At 47.6% G+C, this 23,263-nt stretch overlaps 1 protein-coding gene across 3 annotated transcripts in view; it reads left to right on the top strand.

Moving 5' to 3' along the window:
* LOC137517968 (tachykinin-like peptide) overlaps positions 1–14,584 on the top strand; it is an 89,141-nt gene extending 74,557 nt beyond the window's left edge. For 2 of the 3 annotated variants that reach the window (XM_068235068.1, XM_068235067.1), the window contains exons 5-6: positions 10,049–10,102; positions 14,380–14,584. In XM_068235068.1, the coding sequence (XP_068091169.1) occupies positions 10,049–10,102; positions 14,380–14,429 (104 nt within the window). In that variant the 3' untranslated portion in view covers positions 14,430–14,584. The remainder of the gene's footprint in view (positions 1–10,048; positions 10,103–14,379) is intronic. The other variant, XM_068235069.1, reaches the window with a different exon arrangement.
* Positions 14,585–23,263: the final 8,679 nt, after the last annotated feature.

Here is a 23,263-nt window from a genome sequence, read left to right as displayed (position 1 = left end):
ATCCTCTGTCGGAGTACGTGGAGGAATGTAGCTTTTGAACAGCTGGAAATTTACGACAAGGATCAGGTGTTCTGGCTAACTATGAGTGTCTCTATTAGGTAGGAACAAGGAATGTGAGGTAGAAGAATATCAAACAATGACTTCCTCCAGAGCAGAGGCCTGGGCTGAAAGAAACACTGTTGTTTTTTTTAAACAGGCTAAGACTTAAAGAGGAACTTCAGTGAACATAATGTAATGAAAAAAAGTGCTTCATTTTTAAAATAATTCTGTATAAATGATTTAGTCAGTGTTTGCCCATTGTAAAATCTTTCCTCTCCCTGATTTCCATTCTGACATTCATCACATGGTGACATTTTTACTGCTGGCAGGTGATGTCAGTGGAAGGAGATGCTGCTTCCTTTTTTTTGGCAGTTGGATACAGCTGTTATTTCCCACAATGCAACCAGGTTCCCACAGTGTGATGTCAGGACCTAGGTGCTGACATCACACTGTGGGAGTGGTTTCACCACAATATCAGCCATACAGACCCCCTGATGATCTGTTTGAGAAAAGAAGATTCTCATGTAAAAGGAGAGTATCAGCTACTGACTGGGATGAAATTCAATCCTTGGTCACGGTTTCTCTTTAAATGTATACTCTGAATCATGCTTTTTGCGCTCGATTTCAGGGCCGGGCCGAGGCATAGGCTGGAGAGGCTCCAGCCTCAGGGCGCAGTGTAGGAGGGGGCGCAGGATTCATTCAGCTGTCATTCCTAATTGTGTTTGAAGCAGAAAGAAATAAGAAAAGGGAATACATGGCAGTGACTGCAAGCCAGATAACTAGATATTAAGGTGTTGGGGAGGTTGTGGGCCCTGTGGCGCCTCTTAGTCTAATAGCAATCAGTGTGTGACAGCTGGGGTGGGAGGGATGGGGGAGGGGCCTCTTAGTGTAATAGCAATCAGTGTGTGACTGCTGGGGTGGGAGGGGTGGGGAGGGGCCTCTTAGTGTAATAGCAATCAGTGTGTGACAGCTGGGGTGGGAGGGATAGAGGGGCGCACTTTGGTGTTTCAGCCTTGGGTGCTGGAGGACCTTGTCCCGGCTCTGCTCGATTTAGCACGATTGCGCAGGTGACGCAGGGGAATCCACGACATTTCCCCCAAAAAACAAATTTAGCATTTTTGCACGATTATGCATAGTTGCAAAATGACAGAACATAACTATGGTCAGGTGCAAAATAAATTAAGAATTTTCCGGACGTTTCACATTATTATGATATCTTAGGAAATTCGAGCTCAGGGCTAATCTTTATTAGGGACTGACTGCATTTAATCAGTGGCTGGAATTGGCGGCGTTTAACCGCTATAATTCTCAGATGATTTCTGTGTTGGCTACGCTTGTGTCTTCATCCATTTGTGGCGCCCGGTGTGGTGAGATCCGCAGTGTGTTATTGTGTTATGGTGCCCGGTGTGGTGAGATCCGCAGTGTGTTATTGTGTTATGGTGCCCGGTGCGGTGAGATCCGCAGTGTGTTATTATGTTATGGTGCCCGGTGCGGTGAGATCCGCAGTGTGTTATTATGTTATGGTGCCCGGTGCGGTGAGATCCGCAGTGTGTTATTGTGTTATGGTGCCCGGTGCGGTGAGATCCGCAGTGTGTTATTATGTTATGGTGCCCGGTGTGGTGAGATCCGCAGTGTGTTATTATGTTATGGTGCCCGGTGTGGTGAGATCCGCAGTGTGTTATTGTGTTATGGTGCCCGGTGTGGTGAGATCCGCAGTGTGTTATTGTGTTATGGTGCCTGGTGTGGTGAGATCCGCAGTGTGTTATTGTGTTATGGTGCCCGGTGTGGTGAGATCCGCAGTGTGTTATTGTGTTATGGTGCCCGGTGTGGTGAGATCCGCAGTGTGTTATTATGTTATGGTGCCCGGTGCAGTGAGATCCGCAGTGTGTTATTGTGTTATGGTGCCCGGTGCGGTGAGATCCGCAGTGTGTTATTGTGTTATGGTGCCCGGTGTGGTGAGATCCGCAGTGTGTTATTATGTTATGGTGCCCGGTGTGGTGAGATCCGCAGTGTGTTATTATGTTATGGTGCCCGGTGTGGTGAGATCCGCAGTGTGTTATTATGTTATGGTGCCCGGTGTGGTGAGATCCGCAGTGTGTTATTGTGTTATGGTGCCCGGTGTGGTGAGATTCGCAGTGTGTTATTGTGTTATGGTGCCCGGTGTGGTGAGATCCGCAGTGTGTTATTGTGTTATGGTGCCCGGTGCGGTGAGATCCGCAGTGTGTTATTGTGTTATGGTGCCCGGTGCGGTGAGATCCACAGTGTGTTATTATGTTATGGTGCCTGGTGCGGTGAGATCCGCAGTGTGTTATTATGTTATGGTGCCCGGTGCGGTGAGATCCGCAGTGTTATTGTGTTATGGTGCCCGGTGCGGTGAGATCCGCAGTGTGTTATTATGTTATGGTGCCTGGTGCGGTGAGATCCGCAGTGTGTTATTGTGTTATGGTGCCTGGTGTGGTGAGATCCGCAGTGTGTTATTGTGTTATGGTGCCCGGTGCGGTGAGATCCGCAGTGTGTTATTATGTTAAGGTGCCCGGTGCAGTGAGATCCGCAGTGTGTTATTGTGTTATGGTGCCCGGTGCGGTGAGATCCGCAGCGTGTTATTGTGTTATGGTGCCCGGTGCGGTGATCTCCGCAGTGTGTTATTGTGTTATGGTGCCCGGTGTGGTGAGATCCGCAGTGTGTTATTGTGTTATGGTGCCCGGTGTGGTGAGATCCGCAGTGTGTTATTGTGTTATGGTGCCCGGTGCGGTGAGATCCGCAGTGTGTTATTGTGTTATGGTGCCCGGTATGGTGAGATCCGCAGCGTGTTATTGTGTTATGGTGCCCGGTGTGGTCAGATCCGCAGTGTGTTATTATGTTATGGTGCCCGGTGCGGTGAGATCCGCAGTGTGTTATTGTGTTATGGTGCCTGGTGCGGTGAGATCCGCAGTGTGTTATTATGTTATGGTGCCCGGTGCGGTGAGATCCGCAGTGTGTTATTGTGTTATGGTGCCCGGTGTGGTGAGATCCGCAGTGTGTTATTGTGTTATGGTGCCCGGTGCGGTGAGATCCGCAGTGTGTTATTGTGTTATGGTGCCCGGTATGGTGAGATCCGCAGTGTGTTATTATGTTATGGTGCCCGGTGTGGTCAGATCCGCAGTGTGTTATTATGTTATGGTGCCCGGTGCGGTGAGATCCGCAGTGTGTTATTGTGTTATGGTGCCTGGTGCGGTGAGATCCGCAGTGTGTTATTGTGTTATGGTGCCCGGTGTGGTGAGATCCGCAGTGTGTTATTGTGTTATGGTGCCCGGTGTGGTGAGATCCGCAGTGTGTTATTGTGTTATGGTGCCCGATGTGGTGAGATCCGCAGTGTGTTATTGTGTTATGGTGCCCGGTGTGGTGAGATTCGCAGTGTGTTATTGTGTTATGGTGCCCGGTGTGGTGAGATCCGCAGTGTGTTATTGTGTTATGGTGCCCGGTGTGGTGAGATCCGCAGTGTGTTATTGTGTTATGGTGCCCGGTGTGGTGAGATCCGCAGTGTGTTATTGTGTTGTGTTATGGTGCCCGGTGTGGTGAGATCCACAGTGTGTTATTGTGTTATGGTGCCCGGTGTGGTGAGATCCGCAGTGTGTTATTATGTTATGGTGCCCGGTGCGGTGAGATCCGCAGTGTGTTATTATGTTATGGTGCCCGGTGCGGTGAGATCCGCAGTGTGTTATTATGTTATGGTGCCCGGTGTGGTGAGATCCGCAGTGTGTTATTATGTTATGGTGCCCGGTGCGGTGAGATCCGCAGTGTGTTATTGTGTTATGGTGCCCGGTGTGGTGAGATCCGCAGTGTGTTATTGTGTTATGGTGCCCGGTGCGGTGAGATCCGCAGTGTGTTATTATGTTATGGTGCCCGGTGCGGTGAGATCCGCAGTGTGTTATTATGTTATGGTGCCCGGTGCGGTGAGATCCGCAGTGTGTTATTATGTTATGGTGCCCGGTGCGGTGAGATCCGCAGTGTGTTATTATGTTATGGTGCCCGGTGTGGTGAGATCCGCAGCGTGTTATTGTGTTATGGTGCCTGGTGCGGTGAGATCCGCAGCGTGTTATTGTGTTATGGTGCCCGGTGCGGTGAGATCCGCAGTGTGTTATTATGTTATGGTGCCCGGTGCGGTGAGATCCGCAGTGTGTTATTATGTTATGGTGCCTGGTGCGGTGAGATCCGCAGTGTGTTATTATGTTATGGTGCCCGGTGCGGTGAGATCCGCAGTGTTATTGTGTTATGGTGCCCGGTGCGGTGAGATCCGCAGTGTGTTATTATGTTATGGTGCCTGGTGCGGTGAGATCCGCAGTGTGTTATTGTGTTATGGTGCCTGGTGTGGTGAGATCCGCAGTGTGTTATTGTGTTATGGTGCCCGGTGCGGTGGGATCCGCAGTGTGTTATTATGTTATGGTGCCCGGTGCAGTGAGATTCGCAGTGTGTTATTGTGTTATGGTGCCCGGTGCGGTGAGATCCGCAGTGTGTTATTGTGTTATGGTGCCCGGTGCGGTGAGATCCACAGTGTGTTATTGTGTCATGGTGCCCGGTGCGGTGAGATCCGCAGTGTGTTATTGTGTTATGGTGCCCGGTGCGGTGAGATCCGCAGTGTGTTATGGTGCCCGGTGCGGTGAGATCCGCAGTGTGTTATTATGTTATGGTGCCTGGTGCGGTGAGATCCGCAGTGTGTTATTGTGTTATGGTGCCCGGTGCGGTGAGATCCGCAGTGTGTTATTATGTTATGGTGCCCGGTGCGGTGAGATCCGCAGTGTGTTATTATGTTATGGTGCCCGGTGCGGTGAGATCCGCAGTGTGTTATTATGTTATGGTGCCCGGTGCGGTGAGATCCGCAGTGTGTTATTGTGTTATGGTGCCCGGTGCGGTGATCTCCGCAGTGTGTTATTGTGTTATGGTGCCTGGTGCGGTGAGATCCGCAGTGTGTTATTATGTTATGGTGCCCGGTGCGGTGAGATCCGCAGTGTGTTATTATGTTATGGTGCCCGGTGCGGTGAGATCCGCAGTGTGTTATTATGTGATGGTGCCCGGTGCGGTGAGATCCGCAGTGTGTTATTGTGTTATGGTGCCCGGTGCGGTGATCTCCGCAGTGTGTTATTATGTTATGGTGCCCGGTGTGGTGAGATCCGCAGTGTGTTATTATGTTATGGTGCCCGGTGCGGTGAGATCCGCAGTGTGTTATTGTGTTATGGTGCCCGGTGCGGTGATCTCCGCAGTGTGTTATTGTGTTATGGTGCCTGGTGCGGTGAGATCCGCAGTGTGTTATTGTGTTATGGTGCCCGGTGCGGTGAGATCCGCAGTGTGTTATTGTGTTATGGTGCCCGGTGCGGTGAGATCCGCAGCGTGTTATTGTGTTATGGTGCCCGGTGCGGTGAGATCCGCAGTGTGTTATTATGTTATGGTGCCTGGTGTGGTGAGATCCGCAGTGTGTTATTGTTGTATGGTGCCCGGTGCGGTGAGATCCGCAGTGTGTTATTGTGTTATGGTGCCCGGTGTGGTGAGATCCGCAGTGTGTTATTGTGTTATGGTGCCTGGTGTGGTGAGATCCGCAGTGTGTTATTGTGTTATGGTGCCCGGTGTGGTGAGATCCGCAGTGTGTTATTGTGTTGTGGTGCCCGGTGCGGTGAGATCCGCAGTGTGTTATTGTGTTATGGTGCCCGGTGCGGTGAGATCCGCAGTGTGTTATTATGTTATGGTGCCCGGTGTGGTGAGATCCGCAGTGTGTTATTGTGTTATGGTGCCTGGTGTGGTGAGATCCGCAGTGTGTTATTGTGTTATGGTGCCCGGTGTGGTGAGATCCGCAGTGTGTTATTGTGTTATGGTGCCCGGTGCGGTGAGATCCGCAGTGTGTTATTGTGTTATGGTGCCCGGTGCGGTGAGATCCGCAGTGTGTTATTGTGTTATGGTGCCCGGTGTGGTGAGATCCGCAGTGTGTTATTGTGTTATGGTGCCCGGTGCGGTGAGATCCGCAGTGTGTTATTGTGTTATGGTGCCCGGTGTGGTGAGATCCGCAGTGTGTTATTGTGTTATGGTGCCCGGTGCGGTGAGATCCGCAGTGTGTTATTGTGTTATGGTGCCCGGTGCGGTGAGATCCGCAGTGTGTTATTGTGTTATGGTGCCCGGTGTGGTGAGATCCGCAGTGTGTTATTGTGTTATGGTGCCCGGTGTGGTGAGATCCGCAGTGTGTTATTATGTTATGGTGCGCGGTGCGGTGAGATCCGCAGTGTGTTATTGTGTTATGGTGCCCGGTGCGGTGAGATCCGCAGTGTGTTATTGTGTTATGGTGCCCGGTGCGGTGAGATCCGCAGTGTGTTATTATGTTATGGTGCCCGGTGCGGTGAGATCCGCAGTGTGTTATTGTGTTATGGTGCCCGGTGCGGTGAGATCCGCAGTGTGTTATTGTGTTATGGTGCCCGGTGTGGTGAGATCCGCAGTGTGTTATTGTGTTATGGTGCCCGGTGTGGTGAGATCCGCAGTGTGTTATTGTGTTATGGTGCCTGGTGTGGTGAGATCCGCAGTGTGTTATTGTGTTATGGTGCCTGGTGTGGTGAGATCCGCAGTGTGTTATTGTGTTATGGTGCCCGGTGTGGTGAGATCCGCAGTGTGTTATTGTGTTATGGTGCCCGGTGCGGTGAGATCCGCAGTGTGTTATTGTGTTATGGTGCCCGGTGTGGTGAGATCCGCAGTGTGTTATTGTGTTATGGTGCCCGGTGCGGTGAGATCCGCAGTGTGTTATTGTGTTATGGTGCCCGGTGTGGTGAGATCCGCAGTGTGTTATTGTGTTATGGTGCCCGGTGCGGTGAGATCCGCAGTGTGTTATTATGTTATGGTGCCCGGTGCGGTGAGATCCGCAGTGTGTTATTGTGTTATGGTGCCTGGTGCGGTGAGATCCGCAGTGTGTTATTGTGTTATGGTGCCCGGTGCGGTGAGATCCGCAGTGTGTTATTGTGTTATCAGAGCCTTAATGCCGACTGTGTGTCATTGTTGTGTATAATCTCTGAGTATAAAGGTGTCCAGTACAGCGTTCATTACCACGAGACCCACATGCAGTCTATCGGCATGCTCTTGGCAGCACCCATTTTCATCGGATTTGATTATAATCGTCGAATCAGATGGTCGATTGGACGGCAAGTTGCTCGACTATATGGACGCCTTTGCAGATTGCCCAGAAACCATGAAAATCACATTTGCTGATGTTACGGCACTCTAAAAAATCTGAAATTTACAGCTCTTAAAAAGGTGTAAGGCTTTACTCACTAGTTTGTAATTCTTTTAGTGGCAGCTCAGAATCTGAGGAAGCCATGAGTCTGCCTGTCTGTCTACAACAGGGGTCCCCAAACGTTTTGGGTTGAGGGCCGGGTCAACATACTTCAGACCGCTGGTGGGCCGGAGTAAACATAAAATGATGTAGAAGTCGTTGCGGACCAGACAGTGAAGCATACCCAGGTGACAATCTGCAAGCCAATTGGACAGCAGTGTCACCTGATGTGGAATTTGATTGGAAACCAGCAAAATTTCTGCTTTCTGGCTTCCATGTGGATGGGGGGTGCTGCACTGCTATTCCATATGTGGACCACCAATATTTAAAGATGTAGCTGACTGCATTTATAAGCAATACATTTTCTGTGTCGGGGGCCGGTAAGAAAGCCTTAGCGGGCCACATTCGGCCCGCGGGCCTTAGTTTGAGGACCACTGGTCTACAAGATAGTATGTACAGGAAACAGGAAGTAAAAGCCAATAACAAGTGACTCATCTCAGCCAGAGGTCTGTGATGGGAAATCTGCCCAGCAACAAGTGACTGGCCACAGCCAGAGGTCTGTTGTGGGAAATCTACCCAGCAACAAGTGATGCTCTGCAGTTCTATTTTATTTTATTGGCCAATAATCACAACAATGAGGGGAAAAAATGTAATTCTTGAACAGCAAAAAGTATCGTGTATGCGTAATCTCATTGACTCCTTTAAAGGAAAGGTCCAAGCAAAAAAAAAAAAAATGAGTTTCACTTACCTGGGGCTTCTACCAGCCCCATGCAGCCATCCTGTGCCCTCGTAGTCACTCACTGCTGCTCCAGTCCCCCGCTGGCAGCTTTCTGACCTCGGAGGTCAGGGCCACATTGCATACATTTTTACGCATTTCAGCTAGTGCAGGAACAAAAATTTACGCGTTGCACCACTAACGCGTAAAAATGTATGCGTTAATGTTCCTGCACTAGCGGGAATGTGTAAAAATGTACGCAATTCGGCCCTGACCTCCGAGGTCAGAAAGCTGCCAGCGGGGGACTGGAGCAGCAGTGAGTGACTACGAGGGCACAGGATGGCTGCATGGGGCTGGTAGAAGCCCCAGGTAAGTGAAACTCATTTTTTTTTTTGCTTGGACCTTCCCTTTAAGGGAGATTGTGGAAAAACTAGGCCATTAGTAGATAGAGGAAAATTAAGGGGACCCTAATCCTGCTTACTGGAGCGGTAGTGTCGGGGAGGGGCCCCCAGATTAATTTTGCCCGGGCTACTTTACTATCAGTCCAGGCACAGAGTAACAGCTTATACTGTACATACTAGAGGCAGCATAGATCAGCTAGTTTACTATCAGTACAGGCACAGAGTAACAGCTTATACTGTACATACTGGAGGTAGCAGAGATCAGCACACACTGCAGATAGTTTACTATCAGTACAGGCACAGAGTAACAGCTTATACTGTACATACTGGAGGCAGCAGAGATCAGCACACACTGCAGATAGTTTACTATAAGTACAGGCACAGAGTCACAGCTTATACTGTACATACTCGGGGTAGCAGAGATCAGCACACGCTGCAGCTAGTTTACTATAAGTACAGGCACAGAGTAACAGCTTATACTGTACATATACTGGAGACAGCAGAGATCAGCACACACTGCAGCTAGTTTACTATCAGTACAGGCACAGAGTAACAACTTATACTGTACATATACTGGAGGCAGCAGAGATCAGCACACGCTGCAGCTAGTTTACTATCAGTACAGGCACAGAGTAACAGCTTGTACTGGACATACTGGAGGCAGCAGAGATCAGCACACGCTGCAGCTAGTTTACTACCAGTACAGGCACAGAGTAACAGCTCATACTGTACATACTGGAGGTAGCAGAGATCAGCACACACTGCAGCTAGTTTACTATCAGTACAGGCACAGAGTAACAGCTTATACTGTACATACTGGAGGTAGCAGAGATCAGCACACACTGCAGCTAGTTTACTATCAGTACAGGCACAGAGTAACAGCTCATACTGTACATACTGGAGGTAGCGGAGATCAGCACACACTGCAGATAGTTTACTATCAGTACAGGCACAGAGTAACAGCTTATACTGTACATACTGGAGGTAGCAGAGATCAGCACACACTGCAGCTAGTTTACTATCAGTACAGGCACAGAGTAACAGCTTATACTGTACATACTGGAGGCAGCAGAAATCAGCACACACTGCAGCTAGTTTACTATCAGTACAGGCACAGAGTAACAGCTTATACTGTACATACTGGAGGTAGCAGAGATCAGCACACACTGCAGCTAGTTTACTATCAGTACAGGCACAGAGTAACAGCTTATACTGTACATACTGGAGGCTGCAGAGATCAGCACACACTGCAGCTAGTTTACTATCAGTACAGGCACAGAGTAACAGCTTATACTGTACACATACTGGAGGTAGCAGAGATCAGCACACACTGCATGAGATAAACCCACAAAAGCTTTGCCTGGAGGTGGGATTTGGTTGACAAGTTGTATAATTTATCTCTTCACCATTGATGTTTAAAAATTCCACCCTCCCCTCTGAAAAATTCAAAATTCAATAACTTTATGTAACAATCACCACTGTAATCAATCATAAGTGATTAGTGATGTAAGCACCATAGTGATGTCATCGGTTTGTGAAGTCATTCGTTCAACCATAAGCAAAAAAAAGTAATTTTCTATAGAAACACCAAACTTGAAATGTGTATTTTTTCAGGATATAAAGCAGATACCTTTTATGGACTTATGGGCAAAAGATCTTTATACTCCGGTAGGTATCCCTCCGTCCATCGTTTGCAGGAAATACCGCTTATGGGTGCTACAGAATTCATCGAGCCGCAATGTCGCCTTTAGGGATGGTCGGAAGATTTCTGCAGAATTTTGATTTCCAAGTTTCCAATCGCGAATGGGCTTACCATGGCGCAAATTGGCACGCGGAAATTTAGCAGAAACGCCACATTACCGCAACTCAGAACTTTTAGCCTCGGAAGCATTGGAGCAATCAGAGAATGCAGTATTTTTCTGCAGAAATTGGATTAACGCAGTCATTTTCGGCCAATCAGGAAACTTCTAAAGTATTAGGCCAATCCGAGTATGTAGAAGTTTACGCGGTGGCCAAACAAAGGAGGGTTCCGCATAAAAAGCCGATCCTTCTTTTTTTTTTTTTTTTTACCTTTAACTAACTTTATTGACAAAAAAAAATGTGTGGAAACCAGGAAATCAAATTTTTCCAAAATTTGCGGAACCAGAAAGACACTCATAGGAGACCAGAAAGTTCCTTGGAATCGAAAGTCGGCATTTCCGACCATCCCTACTCACCTTCTCACCTTCTTGTTTTGAACTGTATTTTGCAACTTTTTAAAATCAAAGTTTTAAATACCTGATCTGCTGCATGCTTGTTCAGGGGCTATGGCTAAAAGTATTAGAGACACAGGATCAGCAGGGCAGCCAGGCAACTGGTATTGCTGAAAAGGAAATAAATATGGCAGCCTCCACATACCTCTCACTTATCCTTGAAGTGCATTCTCCATCAGACCATTCCTAATAATGAATTACCTCTCAGGAAAGAGTTTAGCGCTAGCAATGAAGTGTTGATGAATTGCTGCAGGACTGCAGGGGGACATCACTGACTGACGAGCCAGCAGAGAGCGCAGAGTCCCTGTGTTTGTTGCTGCTGCCTGGCGCTGCCTGCGGGGCGACACACAGAATATAATTAATTGCAATCACCGATAGGCACGCTTTGGCTTGACGCCTGTCCATTAGGAGTTTTTAGCTTAGATGTGTGTTGTTGTGTAACCCGTAGATTGCCGCTGATATCTATACGTGTTCTGTGTTTTCGCATCCAAACGCCACAGACGTGTAACGGCATTTAGAACAAAACTACTTCCGTCTGCCGTGGATGTCTATAGGCGGTTTTGTGTTCCCATACCCCGGACAAGAAACTAACTAGAGATCACTGGGCCCCCCTGCTAAACTTTGTATGCCCCCCTAACTTTGTTAGCCAGGTATAAATGCCCCCAGTATAGGTTAGCCAGGCATAGGTGCCCCCAGTATAGGTTAGGCAGGTATAGGTTCCCCAGTATAAGTTAGCCAGGTATAAATGCCCCCAGTATAGGGTAGCCAGGTATAGGTGCCCTAGTATAGGTGCCCCCAGTATAGGTTAGGCAGGTATAGGTTCCCCAGTATAAGTTAGCCAGGTATAAATGCCCCCAGTATAGGTTAGCCAGGTATAGGTGCCCTAGTATAGGTGCCCCCAGTATAGGTTAGCCAGGTATAGGTTCCCCAGTATAAGTTAGCCAGGTATAAATGCCCCCAGTATAGGTTAGCCAGGCATAGGTGCCCCCAGTATAGGTAGCCAGGTATAGGTTCCCCAGTATAAGTTAGCCAGGTATATGTGTCCCAGTATAGGTTAGCCAGATATAGGTGACCCTGGTATAGGTTAGCCAGATATAGGTGACCCAGTAAAGATTTGCTAGGTATAGGTGGCCCAAGTATAGGTTAGTCAGGTATAGGTGTCCCAATTATAGGTTAGTCAGGTATAGGTGCCCCCAGTATAGGTTAGTCAGGTATAGGTGCCACGGTATAGGTTAGCCAGGTATAGGTGCCCCCAGTATAGGTAACCCAGGTATAAGTGCCACAGTATAGGTTAGTCAGGTTTAGGTGCCCCAGTATAAGTAGCCTGGAGGGGGGCACTGGGCACACACAGCGGCGGGTAGGGTGCCCCAACTCCCCCCTTCCTTAACCTAGGACCCCCCCTTCAGGGCTCCCCCCTCCAGAAATGGCGGGCAGGGACACAGGGCTCACCTTCTGGGTTCCGTGCCGCTGGTCTCCTCGGTCTGCACCGCCGCTCACTGTACTTATGGATTAGGTGAGTCCTGCGTTCCCTACCTGCATCTTCTGGAGGCGGAGTGCTAAAGGGCGGGGGGGCTTAGGTGAGGGAGGAGGGGAGTCAGGCCTCCCCCCCCACCGCTGTGTGTGCCCACCACTGCTCCCCCCTCATGTTGTGTGAGAGGAGCCATGTACACACTCATGACTCTGACCACTATTTCCCTGCACTCCCCTGACTGCTATATTCTGATGTGACCCACGTGAGCGCCTAAAAATGGTCTCTTTTGTAAAAACTCCATCCCTGGCTGCTGCACTCCTCATGTCCTCAATGTGTGACGAAACGCCCGTCATTATACCGTCACCATCCCACAATGTACTGCATTTTACTGTCACCATCCCACAATGCCCTGTATTATCCCGTCACCATCCCACAATGCACTGCATTATCCCGTCACCATCCCACAATGCACTGCATTATACCGTCACCATCCCACAATGCACTGCATTTTACTGTCACCATCCCACAATGCCCTGTATTATCCCGTCACCATCCCACAATGCACTGCATTATACCGTCACCATCCCACAATGCACTGCATTATACCGTCACCATCCCACAATGCACTGCATTATACCGTCACCATCCCTCAATGCACTGCATTATACCGTCACCATCCCTCAATGCACTGCATTATACCGTCACCATCCCACAATGCACTGCACTATACTGTCACCATCCCACAATGCACTGCACTATACTGTCACCATCCCACAATGCACTGCATTATACCGTCACCATCCCACAATGCACTGCATTATACCGTCACCATCCCACAATGCACTGCATTATACCGTCACCATCCCACAATGCACTGCATTATACTGTCACCATCCCACAATGCACTGCATTATACCGTCACCATCCCACAATGCACTGCACTATACCGTCACAATCTCACAATGTACTCAGCGGTCATTTCATCACCATCTCGTGAAGTTGTTTTTGCTGCTGTTTTGGACTCAGAGTCCTTTGCTGCTTTTTATGTACAGTATTTATTTTGAATGCATAAATACATACTGCAACTCCCAACAGTCCCTCTTTGGGAGCCCTGTTCCTCTGTCCCTCTTTCCTCCTCCTCATTTGTCCCTCTTCCAGGACTTTGTCCCTCTTTCTATATAAATATACATATTTCTCTACTAAAAATATGTTTGATTTACTCTAAACTTTATTCCCATCCTTTAAATTGATATATTACTCATTTTAAAATGTTAATATGAAGGAAAATGAACCAGGATAGAGAGGACCAGTGTGGTTTGAATTATAAAACAACATAGTTTTCTTATGAAATCTGGTATGCGTGATGAGGATTGTGATGGGGGTGTGGTCAGGGGTGTGGCTTAAGTGTCCCTCTTTCAGATCTCAAAAAGTTGGGAGGTATGTAAATATCATATGTATGATATATTCCATACTTCACTAGGAAAATAACCCCATTTCCTGCCCCAAAGGGGGGGGGGGGGGGGGAGGGGTAACTGCAACATCTCACCTTCACCTTCAACCCAGATGGACAGATGAATGGTAAGTCCAATTTTAATTCCTTGATGCTTGAAGACGGGGCTTCCATGAGAATCTGTAGAAGTATTCTGGACCCCACAGCATAGTTAGAAATCATGGAGACCCCTTAGCTAAGTTTTTGTTGCCCCTCCACGTAGTAGTCCCCAAGTATAGGTAGACAGCAGGACCCCCCCTCAGTATAAACGTTAAAGGACACCCCTTTATAGGTAAACAGATGTGACTCCACCCCCCCTTAGTAAGCCCCCCCTCACCTCGGACCCTCCTTCCTTCAGCGCTCCCAGCTCCCCCTCTGGAAGTTCAGTGGGCGGGTAACTCACCTCTTCCTGGTGACACTGACCTTCCTGATTAGCGGCATTGAAGACATAGAAGACAGAGGCACCTTCGCTGCCTGTAACCACCGCCACTTTTGGAGGGGGGAGCTGGGAGCACTGAAGAGGGACCCTAAGAAAGAGAGGGAGGAGTGGGACCCCCTCCCCGCCACTGTTTGCTCTCTGTCCCTGCCCACTAAAAATGTTCCCGGGTGAGCCCCCAACCAGGCTTTACCCCCACAGGCCCCCCTGCGCCTGCATCCCTTGCAGGTGCTATTGTTACGCCCCTGTACATAAGGTAGTACTCTGAAAAATCTCGTTTGTTTCTTTTTCCCGCAGGATCATCAGAAAGGAACACGATACATAACTACGAAAGAAGACGCAAATAGACCCCGCCCCCCACCACCACTACCGCCGACTCCAGGCTTCATCCACTAAGAAGGACAACGAAGTGTAATATACTATATCCAGTGTAAAATGAATAACTATTTATTTTGAGATTGATTGTTTTAGCTTGTATATTCAATAAAGTTATTATTTTTAATAGTGTGCAATGATACTTGTTACCTACGTGTGCTGCTGTGGTTCTAAAATGACGACTCTACTCTTCAGACCCGCCTCTTAGAGAACAGGGGAGGGGCTACAGTCACCCAATGAGACAGTATTTTCTTAAGTCATGACTGGTTGGGACGCCTCTGCACTTCCATAGATAGTGTTGGGGACAATTCCATGCAGAGGGTCGGAGGCTGTCCACCCATTGAAGGGGAACTCCTTCCAAAAGATTGAAGAGAGGAGCCAGGCAGTGGTGTTTCTCTGACTCACTTCCAGACCTTGACCCAACTCTTCCTCCTCCGGTTCCTCTGTTGCCAGAGGCGTGTCTACAGGTGGGGCAGCCATGGGGGGCTGAGAGGGTCTCAACTTCTCACCTTCTCTCCTAACTCTCCAAAGCAGGTCTTGTAGCCACACTTGTTATGGGTGGGGGAGGAGTCATGGTCGCCACAATTGTTATGGGTGGGAAAGTCATGGTGGCCACACTTGTTATGGGTGGGGGAAGAGTCAAGTCATGGTGGCCACACTTGTTATGGGTGGAGAATCATGGTGGCCACACTCGTTATGGGTGAGGGGAATCATGGAGGCCACACTTGTTATGGGTGGGAGGAGTCATGGTGGCCGCACTTGCTATGGGTGGGAGGAGTGATGGTGGCCGCACTTGTTATGGGTGGGAGGAGTCATGGTGGCCACACTTGTTATGGGTGGGAGGAGTCATGGTGTCCACACTTGTTATGGGTAGGAGGAGACATGGTGGCCTCACTTGTTATGGGTGGGAGGAGTCATGGTGTCCACACTTGTTATGGGTAGGAGGAGACATGGTGGCCTCACTTGTTATGGGTGGAGAATCATGGTGGCCACACTCGTTATGGGTGAGGGGAATCATGGAGGCCACACTCGTTATGGGTAGGAGGAGTCATGGAGGCCACACTAGTTATTGATGGATGGAGTCAAGGTAGTCACATTCATTACCTGATCGGCCACACTTGTTATGGGTAGGAGGAGTCATGGTGGTCCCACTTGTAATGGGTGGGAGGAGTCATGGTAACCACGCTTATTATGGGTGGAGCCATGGTGGCAACACTTGTTATGGGTGGATGGAGTCATGGTGGCCACCCTTGTTATGGGTGGGAGGAGTCATGGTGGCCACACTTATTATGATTGGAGGGAGTCATGGTGGCCACACGTGTTATGGGTGGGAGGAGTCATGGTGGCCAAACTTGTTATGGGTGGGAGGAGTCATGGAGGCCACACTTGTTATGGGTGGAGAATCATGGAGGCCACACTTGTTATGGGTGGAGAATCATGGTGGCCACACTTGTCATGGGTAGATGGCATTATGGTAGACACACTTGTTATGAGTGGAGGGAGCCATGGTAGCCACACTTATGGTTGGAGTCATGGTTGCCACACTTGGTGTTGATGGATAGGATCAAGGTAGTCACATTCATTATCTGAACGTCTTTGGGGGTCACCGCAGGTAAAGAAGGTACATAGGGCAACCCATCAAACTTTTGCCGTGGGGGGGGGGGGGATGGGGGACATGATTAGTGGTTAGACCCGTATCTTGCCATGTTTCTCATGATGCACATTAGACAGTCTTCACCATGGAATCCACTGACATGGTAGACTGTATGGAGCACAAAATGTTCATTAAACAAATTCATCTGAGGAGGCCTTTATGACAAAACAATAGAGCAAAGGGTGGGTTAGATCGTAACCTCTGTCTTGCCTTCTACCTTCTACTAAAAGTGCTTTTGGATGGATGTTCCCCCCCTAATCAGCACTAAATTTAGCCAAACTCTTTTTGCCCCTTTTTGATGTGAGGAAAACGATATTAGATTGTTATCTCTGTTGCCAACCCATCCTTTTCATTAGTAATAGTAATGTACCCTGAGTTATACAGGTCTCATGGCCAATCAGATGCAAGTTAGGAACTGATTCAATGTCATGAACCACGGAACCTGCATAACTTCCACTTCTTCAGTCATGAAAGGATGATTAGGTGACTTTGGTTGTCTGTTGTGGAGAATGTCTCCTACTTCATGAGCTGGTGACACCGGGAGCTCTAATGTGGCTGCAGTGGGAGGAGCTGGTGTCACCAAGAGAGGAAATGATGGACAACATTCAAAAACTTGAGCGATTTTAACTCCTCCCCTCCACAAAAAAAAAGTTTTGTCGCCGATGTTGTAAACAAGAGATTCTTCCACTTTCCTATCTGAACAAGAGGTGGAAAAATTCTCCCCAGTAATAAAAACTCAAATGTTATTTTTTGTTTTGTTTGTTTGTTTGTGTGAAACGAGGATAAATGTTTTGGTGGGAGTTTAGCCTCAGGCAGGTCTGTGAATGAGGCGCTAACGGTGACGGCCTTGCATGACGTTTTAATGCTAATTGGGAAGCGGCCAATCAAACATACTGAATTCGGTAGGCCCTAAACTAGGCCGCAGACAATTTGCATTGAATTTGCAAGCAAGTCGGCATTGTTAACACATTGTTGACCATCTCTCACCTTTAAACAACGGGGAAAGTGGTTTTTTGGACGCACAGAGAATTCATTTATCAGGATCCTGAAGTTAGAGGCATAGGACAGCTGCCATTTTGTTTCCGTTTGAAAACATGTACACCTGGGCTGGGCTTCATTAAAGTTGCCTGCTGACAGGTGGAAAAGTTTGTGACCCTTGCATGGGTTATATCAGAATATAGTGGAGGCTGCTAAAAGGTTAGTAAACAGCAGAGTGGCAGGGACTTTTTCTTAAAGGACAACTATGGCGAAATACTGGTACATGTGGATTTGTTGTACATTTGTCCCAGAGTTTTTTTCCTATGTAGCTGTCACTTACAGAAGATAACTAAAAAATGACAGATCTGACAGATTTTTGACTGCCTGCACTCCTCATGGGGAGTTTTCAGCATTTTGTTTATTCCATTCAACTGAATTCCCTGAAAAAAAAAAAAAACCTTTACAATGGTGCTGGGAAGCTAGTCTCCTCCTGCACACACTATTCTGGCAGTTGGACTGCACCACTGCCATTCAGGGAGTGCTTTTGAAAATATAGGAATTACTGAGAATCCCCCGTGAGGCAATAGTTTAGTTCTGTCAGATCTACCACACTTCAAGCGCCTGCTGTAAATGACAGGAACATAAGAAAAAAGTAATTTATAGTGCATTTTAGCTTAGGACAAATAATACACATGTATTTGTATAAAATGTATTGATTCTTACAAGAGTGGTCCTTTAATAAAAACAGGATGTCTTGGATTTACTAAAGTGAAGTTGTTGCTTTGTGTTCTGCACAAAACTTCAATACGACAACCTGTCAGCCATTCTCTTTATTTCCTGATATGATCCAGGAGACATTTTCCTAACAGGAGACACTTTTCCAAAATAATCAGGTTTATAATCACCAACCTTGGTAAGACCAGCCCATATGAATACAAAAGACTGGCTCAAGAATTGCTAAAAGCCCAATAAAACCTAAACTTTTAAAAAGAGTAAGTTCTACCATCAACCAGGGTGATACGTGATTATAAATAATATATAGTAAGTAAAGCTGTGAATAGAATATGTGCATCATGGGCCTAATATGCTTCACAAACACTACAGCTCGCTTCCTGTCCTCTCTGGAGTTAGCCGGTGGGCAGGGCAATCAGTTGTGATCATGTGACTACCAAAGTAGGAAGAACCATAGAGGCCAGGGTACATTTCTCAGCCTCCCTGCATCACAGCAGAAATATCTCCCCTAGTGGAGGCTGCAGACTGATTCACAGACAGTAGATGCTGAGCAATTGCACAACTCCCTTTTGCTTGCAGACAACTGCTCAGAGACACATACAGCTCTGAAGCCTGCAGGGATAGGCGCACAGCTGCAGACGAGCACAGCCAAATGGAATGCTGGGATTTAAACAGCCAGCCAGGCCTCCGTGAATTATAAAGGAAGTGAGAGATGGCAGCTTTCCTAGGCTTCTCGCTACTGCTCTTCTGTGCGTTCACCGTGCTGCGGGGCGGGGGTGCCTGATGGGGAACCGTTTCCATGACCACCAGTGAGTGACAGAAACGCAGTTGTTGTGTCAGTGTTCCCCTTAAACAGAAATATGTTGTATCTTTGTTATTTGGAATAAATTGGTATCATTGCAGCATGTTTATTTTATCTGATTTTTTTTCCAATGTGAATCCAAAGTCTTCATTTCATAGTTTAGATTTTTTTCTGATAGTGGCACTTTGAATAAAAAAATTGAGATTTTGCAACATTTCTTGGTGTTTGCCGCTTGATTTATTGTCCAATGCCTGAGCAGAGGGCTGTGTGATGCGTGCTGGGGCGGAGCCTCTGTCTGGGAGTAGCAACGACCTGTCCTCATAAAGTGGACCAGTCATGGTTGGAGGTGGTCAAGCTGACTTGCATTAATTCGCCAATAGGTGTGGAGAAGCATGTGATCAGTTTGGTCATGTGATCCCTGTGTCAGTCACCGATCATGTGATCATTTCTGCAATTGGCATATGATCACGTGATTGTAAAGGTGCCTGTACATCAGATGTATGGGCAGATCGACCAAGGGACAGATCTCTGATCAAAAAGAGATCTTTGGCCTGCCTATACACCGCAGGCAGATTACCGATCAATATCACACTGAAATCAATCCGGAATCAACATTGTGATGCTGAATCCACCACTTCCCCAGGGCGGTGTCCCCCCAAATGTTAAATGTACCCTCCCCCATGCCCCCTCCATGTTTGCCACTGGCTCTGGCCTCCGGCTTCGGTCCATACACACGCACCATGTGGATGCCAGTGTAATGTGGTTGCGTGTGACATCACACAGACACGCCCACATGTATGCCGGCAACCACATGGATGGTGGCGGAGCCTGGAGCCAGCTCGCCGCTAGTGGCGGACTCAGACAGGTATGCACTTGGCAGCTCCGATTTTCATCTGATTCAAAATTAATTATCGAGTCGGATGATCGCTTGGCCGCCGAGTCGCCTAATGTATGGCCACCTTAATTAGCCAGTCAGACTTACACATTGTCCACAAGGTTCTCCATAAAGCTGGATACACACCAGGCAATTTTTAATTCAGATACTGTTCAAGCGATTGATCAGATCGATATCCAGAACTCATAAGGTTGGTAAAACTTCAAGTAGCCCATTTCATGTAAACAAAATTGGTAAATGTGGTGGTAAAAATATAAAGTGCATGGTAACCAATGCTCTGAGCCTTGCAAATAAAATAGACGAACTAGAGTTCATTCTGAATGACAAAGGCTATGACATTGTGGGAATAACCGAGACATGGATGGATGAAAGCCATGACTGGATAGCTAATTTAGAGGGCTACAACGGGCTTGATGTCACAAAAGGGTGCTAACATAGTTAGCATGCCTAAAAGCTCCTTAGCACGCCTAAAGCCCTTTAGGACGCGCAAAAAAAGCAAAGTTTAAGCGGTGCGCGCGAAACGTCGCACTGGGTGTGATCAAACCGTTGCACCGGGTGTGCCTAAAACGTCGCACCAGGTGCGCCTGAAACGTCGCAATGTGCGATGTTTCGGGTGCACCCATTGCGACGGTTTGATTGCACCTGGTGCAACGTTTCGCGCGCACCGTGTATCGCTAATCTTTGGCCACGATCCATAAAAGCTTTGGGCGTGCTAACTGAGTTATCCCCCTTTTGTGAATCAAGCCGTATGTGTTTAGGAAGGACAGAGCAGGGAGAAGAGGTGGAGGGGTTTGTCTCTTTGTTAAGAATTCTCTTACAGCCGTCCTCAACGATGAGATGGAGGAAGATTGCGAAGATGTGGAGTCCGTTTGGGTAAATATTCATGGTGGAAATAAAAGTTGCCAATTGCTTATTGGGGTATGATACAGACCACCTCTTATGAATGAAGCTGCAGAACTGCGATTACTACAGCAGATTGAAAAAGCTGCACGTAAAAATGAGGTCATAATTATGGGTGACTTCAACTTTCCAGACAATGGCCTCAATTCACTAAGCTTATCTCCTGTCTTTAATAACGTTTCTAGAGTTATCACCATGGTGATAAGGCATGTAGTATTCAGGAAACATTTTACCTCAGGCAAACCTAACGTTGACTCTTCTGTCTTTAAGTTAACTCTCCAATCCTTAAAATAACTCTAGAATTCTAACGTTAAAGACAGTTTAAAGACAGAGGTAACTTAACTACAGTGGAGGTAATGAAAGGAATGAAGAGATAAGATAACTCTCTCACTGTGTGGAGGTAAGTTTTCTCTTGCCTTACTATCTCCAGCAGGATCTTAGTGAATTGAGGCCAATGACTGGGGTATTGAGGCTACCCATTCTGGTAAAAGCAGCAGATTTCTGGCAGCACTACAGGACAATTACTTGACTCAAATGGTAACGGAACCAACTAGGGGAAATGCGTTACTGGATTTGATCATTCCAAATAGACCTGATAATGTATCAAATGTGCAGGTTCAAGAACATTTGGGAAATAGTGATCACAACATGATAACATTTGATCTGGTGACTGATAGGCCACGGGGCAGCGGGACCACTAAAACTATGAATTTTAGAAAAGCAAAGTTCAATCAAATTAGACAGGCACTAAGTTTGGTGAACTGGGATAATGTACTACAAGGGGAGGACACTGAAGGGAAATGGCAAGCTTTTAAACTTATACTCAATCAATATTGTAGTATGTATATCCCATATGGAAACAAAATGTCTAGGAATAAAAAAAGGCCTCTATGGATGAATAGAAAGGTTAAAGATAAAATGAAGAGGAAAAAGAATGCCTATAAGGTCTTAAAACAGGAGGGGACCGAGGCTGCACTAAGCAATTATAAGGAGTGCAAACTGTCCAAGGGGAACTGTATACCAAACGCTAGGTTCACTAGGGACTAAATAGCTTTGTAAGGGTAGTAAAACGTAATTGCCTTTATTATTAAAAGTAATATGCGTGAGTACATATTAACTCGGCGCGGCTCAGTTCGGTGCGGGGAGAGCCGAATGACGGCTCTCACCGCTGCCGTAAAACTCAGAGGCGGCGTTAAATACTATTCCCCCTCTGAGTTGTCACAACTCGGAGGGAGATGTAATTCGGGGTCTGGCAGCCACCGGAACCCCAAATTACCGCTACCCGCCTTGTGCAGCATAACATTGCTGCTATGGGGCGCCCGGCTTCGGCGCTCAGCTCTCAGAGTTGTGGTCCATGGATCTTATTCAATATGGGAGACTGTTAGCAGTGGGGTCCCACAGGGGTCTGTTCTGGGTCCAGTGCTCTTCAATTTATTTATTAATGACCTAGTAGATGCAGTAGTGAGCAATGTTGCTATTTTTGCAGATGATACAAAATTGTGCAGAATTATCAAGTCTCAGGAAGATAGTGTCATATTGCAACAGGATCTGGATAGGATGGCTATATGGGCACATACATGGCAGATGAAATTCAATGTTGACAAATGTAAAGTCATGCATTTTGGACGTACTAATGGTCTAGTACCATACAAAATAAATGGGATACAGTTGGGGACATCAAACTTGGAGAAGGACTTAGGAGTACTCATCGACAACAAGTTAAATAATCGTACTCAATGCCAAGCCGCTGCAGCTGAAGCTAACAAAAATTTTGGGATGCTCCCCCCCCTCCTTACAACCCCCCACATGGCATCCCACAACCCCCCACATGGCCCCCCAAGAGCCCCTCAGCTTTCCCCACATTGCTGCTTCCCGTGTCAGATGGCCGTGGCTACAACCCCGGAAGCCTCATACACTGGAGGGGAGACTTGTTTACCCCCCAATCAGTGACTCTGGGGGGATTGGGGTGAACAACACCTCGCCGTCCCCCAGACATCATCATGGGAGGCTGGGGGCCACTGTGAAAAGAGGGCAGCCCACTCAAGACAAAGGCACCATTGTGACATCACTGCTGAAACTTTTGAGGGTCCAGATTAAAATAGAGGTGGAGAGGGCCTTGCGGTGAACATCTCCATGTTAGTTGGGAAAGGGGGGGGGGGGGACTTGAAGAAGGTGAGGGTGTACACACATATCCAATTTTGATTGGCCAATGACTGGCCAATTTTATCACCTCCATGTAGTATGAGAGTCTACAGATATTGAATACTATGATCAGATTGTGTAGGTACAGCTGTCTCATACTACATGAAAGTGGTTAAACTGGCCAATCAAAATGGAAGGTGTGTACCAGGCTTTAAGTAAGTTACTTCACGAAGTAGACCCTGGAGGTCAATTATGATTGACCTCCATCTAGTATGAGGGCTTATGTAACGATTGGTGTCAGCACGCAGAGAGAATCTGATTATTGGTGATCTGCAGTATCACCAAGAATGCAGATATATACCTGATTATTGATGATCTGCAGAATCACCGATAATACAGATATATTGCTAACCTCTGGACACCTAAGGTATGTGAGTGTTTGGTGTAACAGTAATACTTCGAGTAATGCACCTGCTGAGCAGGTGATCATAGGCAGTAAAGGAATACTGCTCTTGAAGGCACAGGAACCTTCCAGCACCCTGAGACTCTCCAAGGGGTGGAGTCAGGCTGGAGATAGGAAGGACCAGAGAGTGAGTGACACCTGAAGGTGGATGTCACTATCTGATCTGGAGACTATCTCTTAAGAGGAGAGATAGCTCTCGAGGTCGGGCTCGCCAGGTCGGCAACACACGGACAGAAAAGA

Source organism: Hyperolius riggenbachi, chromosome 5, assembly GCF_040937935.1.
Source record: "Hyperolius riggenbachi isolate aHypRig1 chromosome 5, aHypRig1.pri, whole genome shotgun sequence".
In the NCBI taxonomy this organism is placed as follows: Eukaryota; Metazoa; Chordata; class Amphibia; order Anura; family Hyperoliidae; genus Hyperolius; species Hyperolius riggenbachi.
Note: the sequence above shows the minus strand (reverse complement) of the source record. Positions and strands in the feature narration are given on the sequence as shown.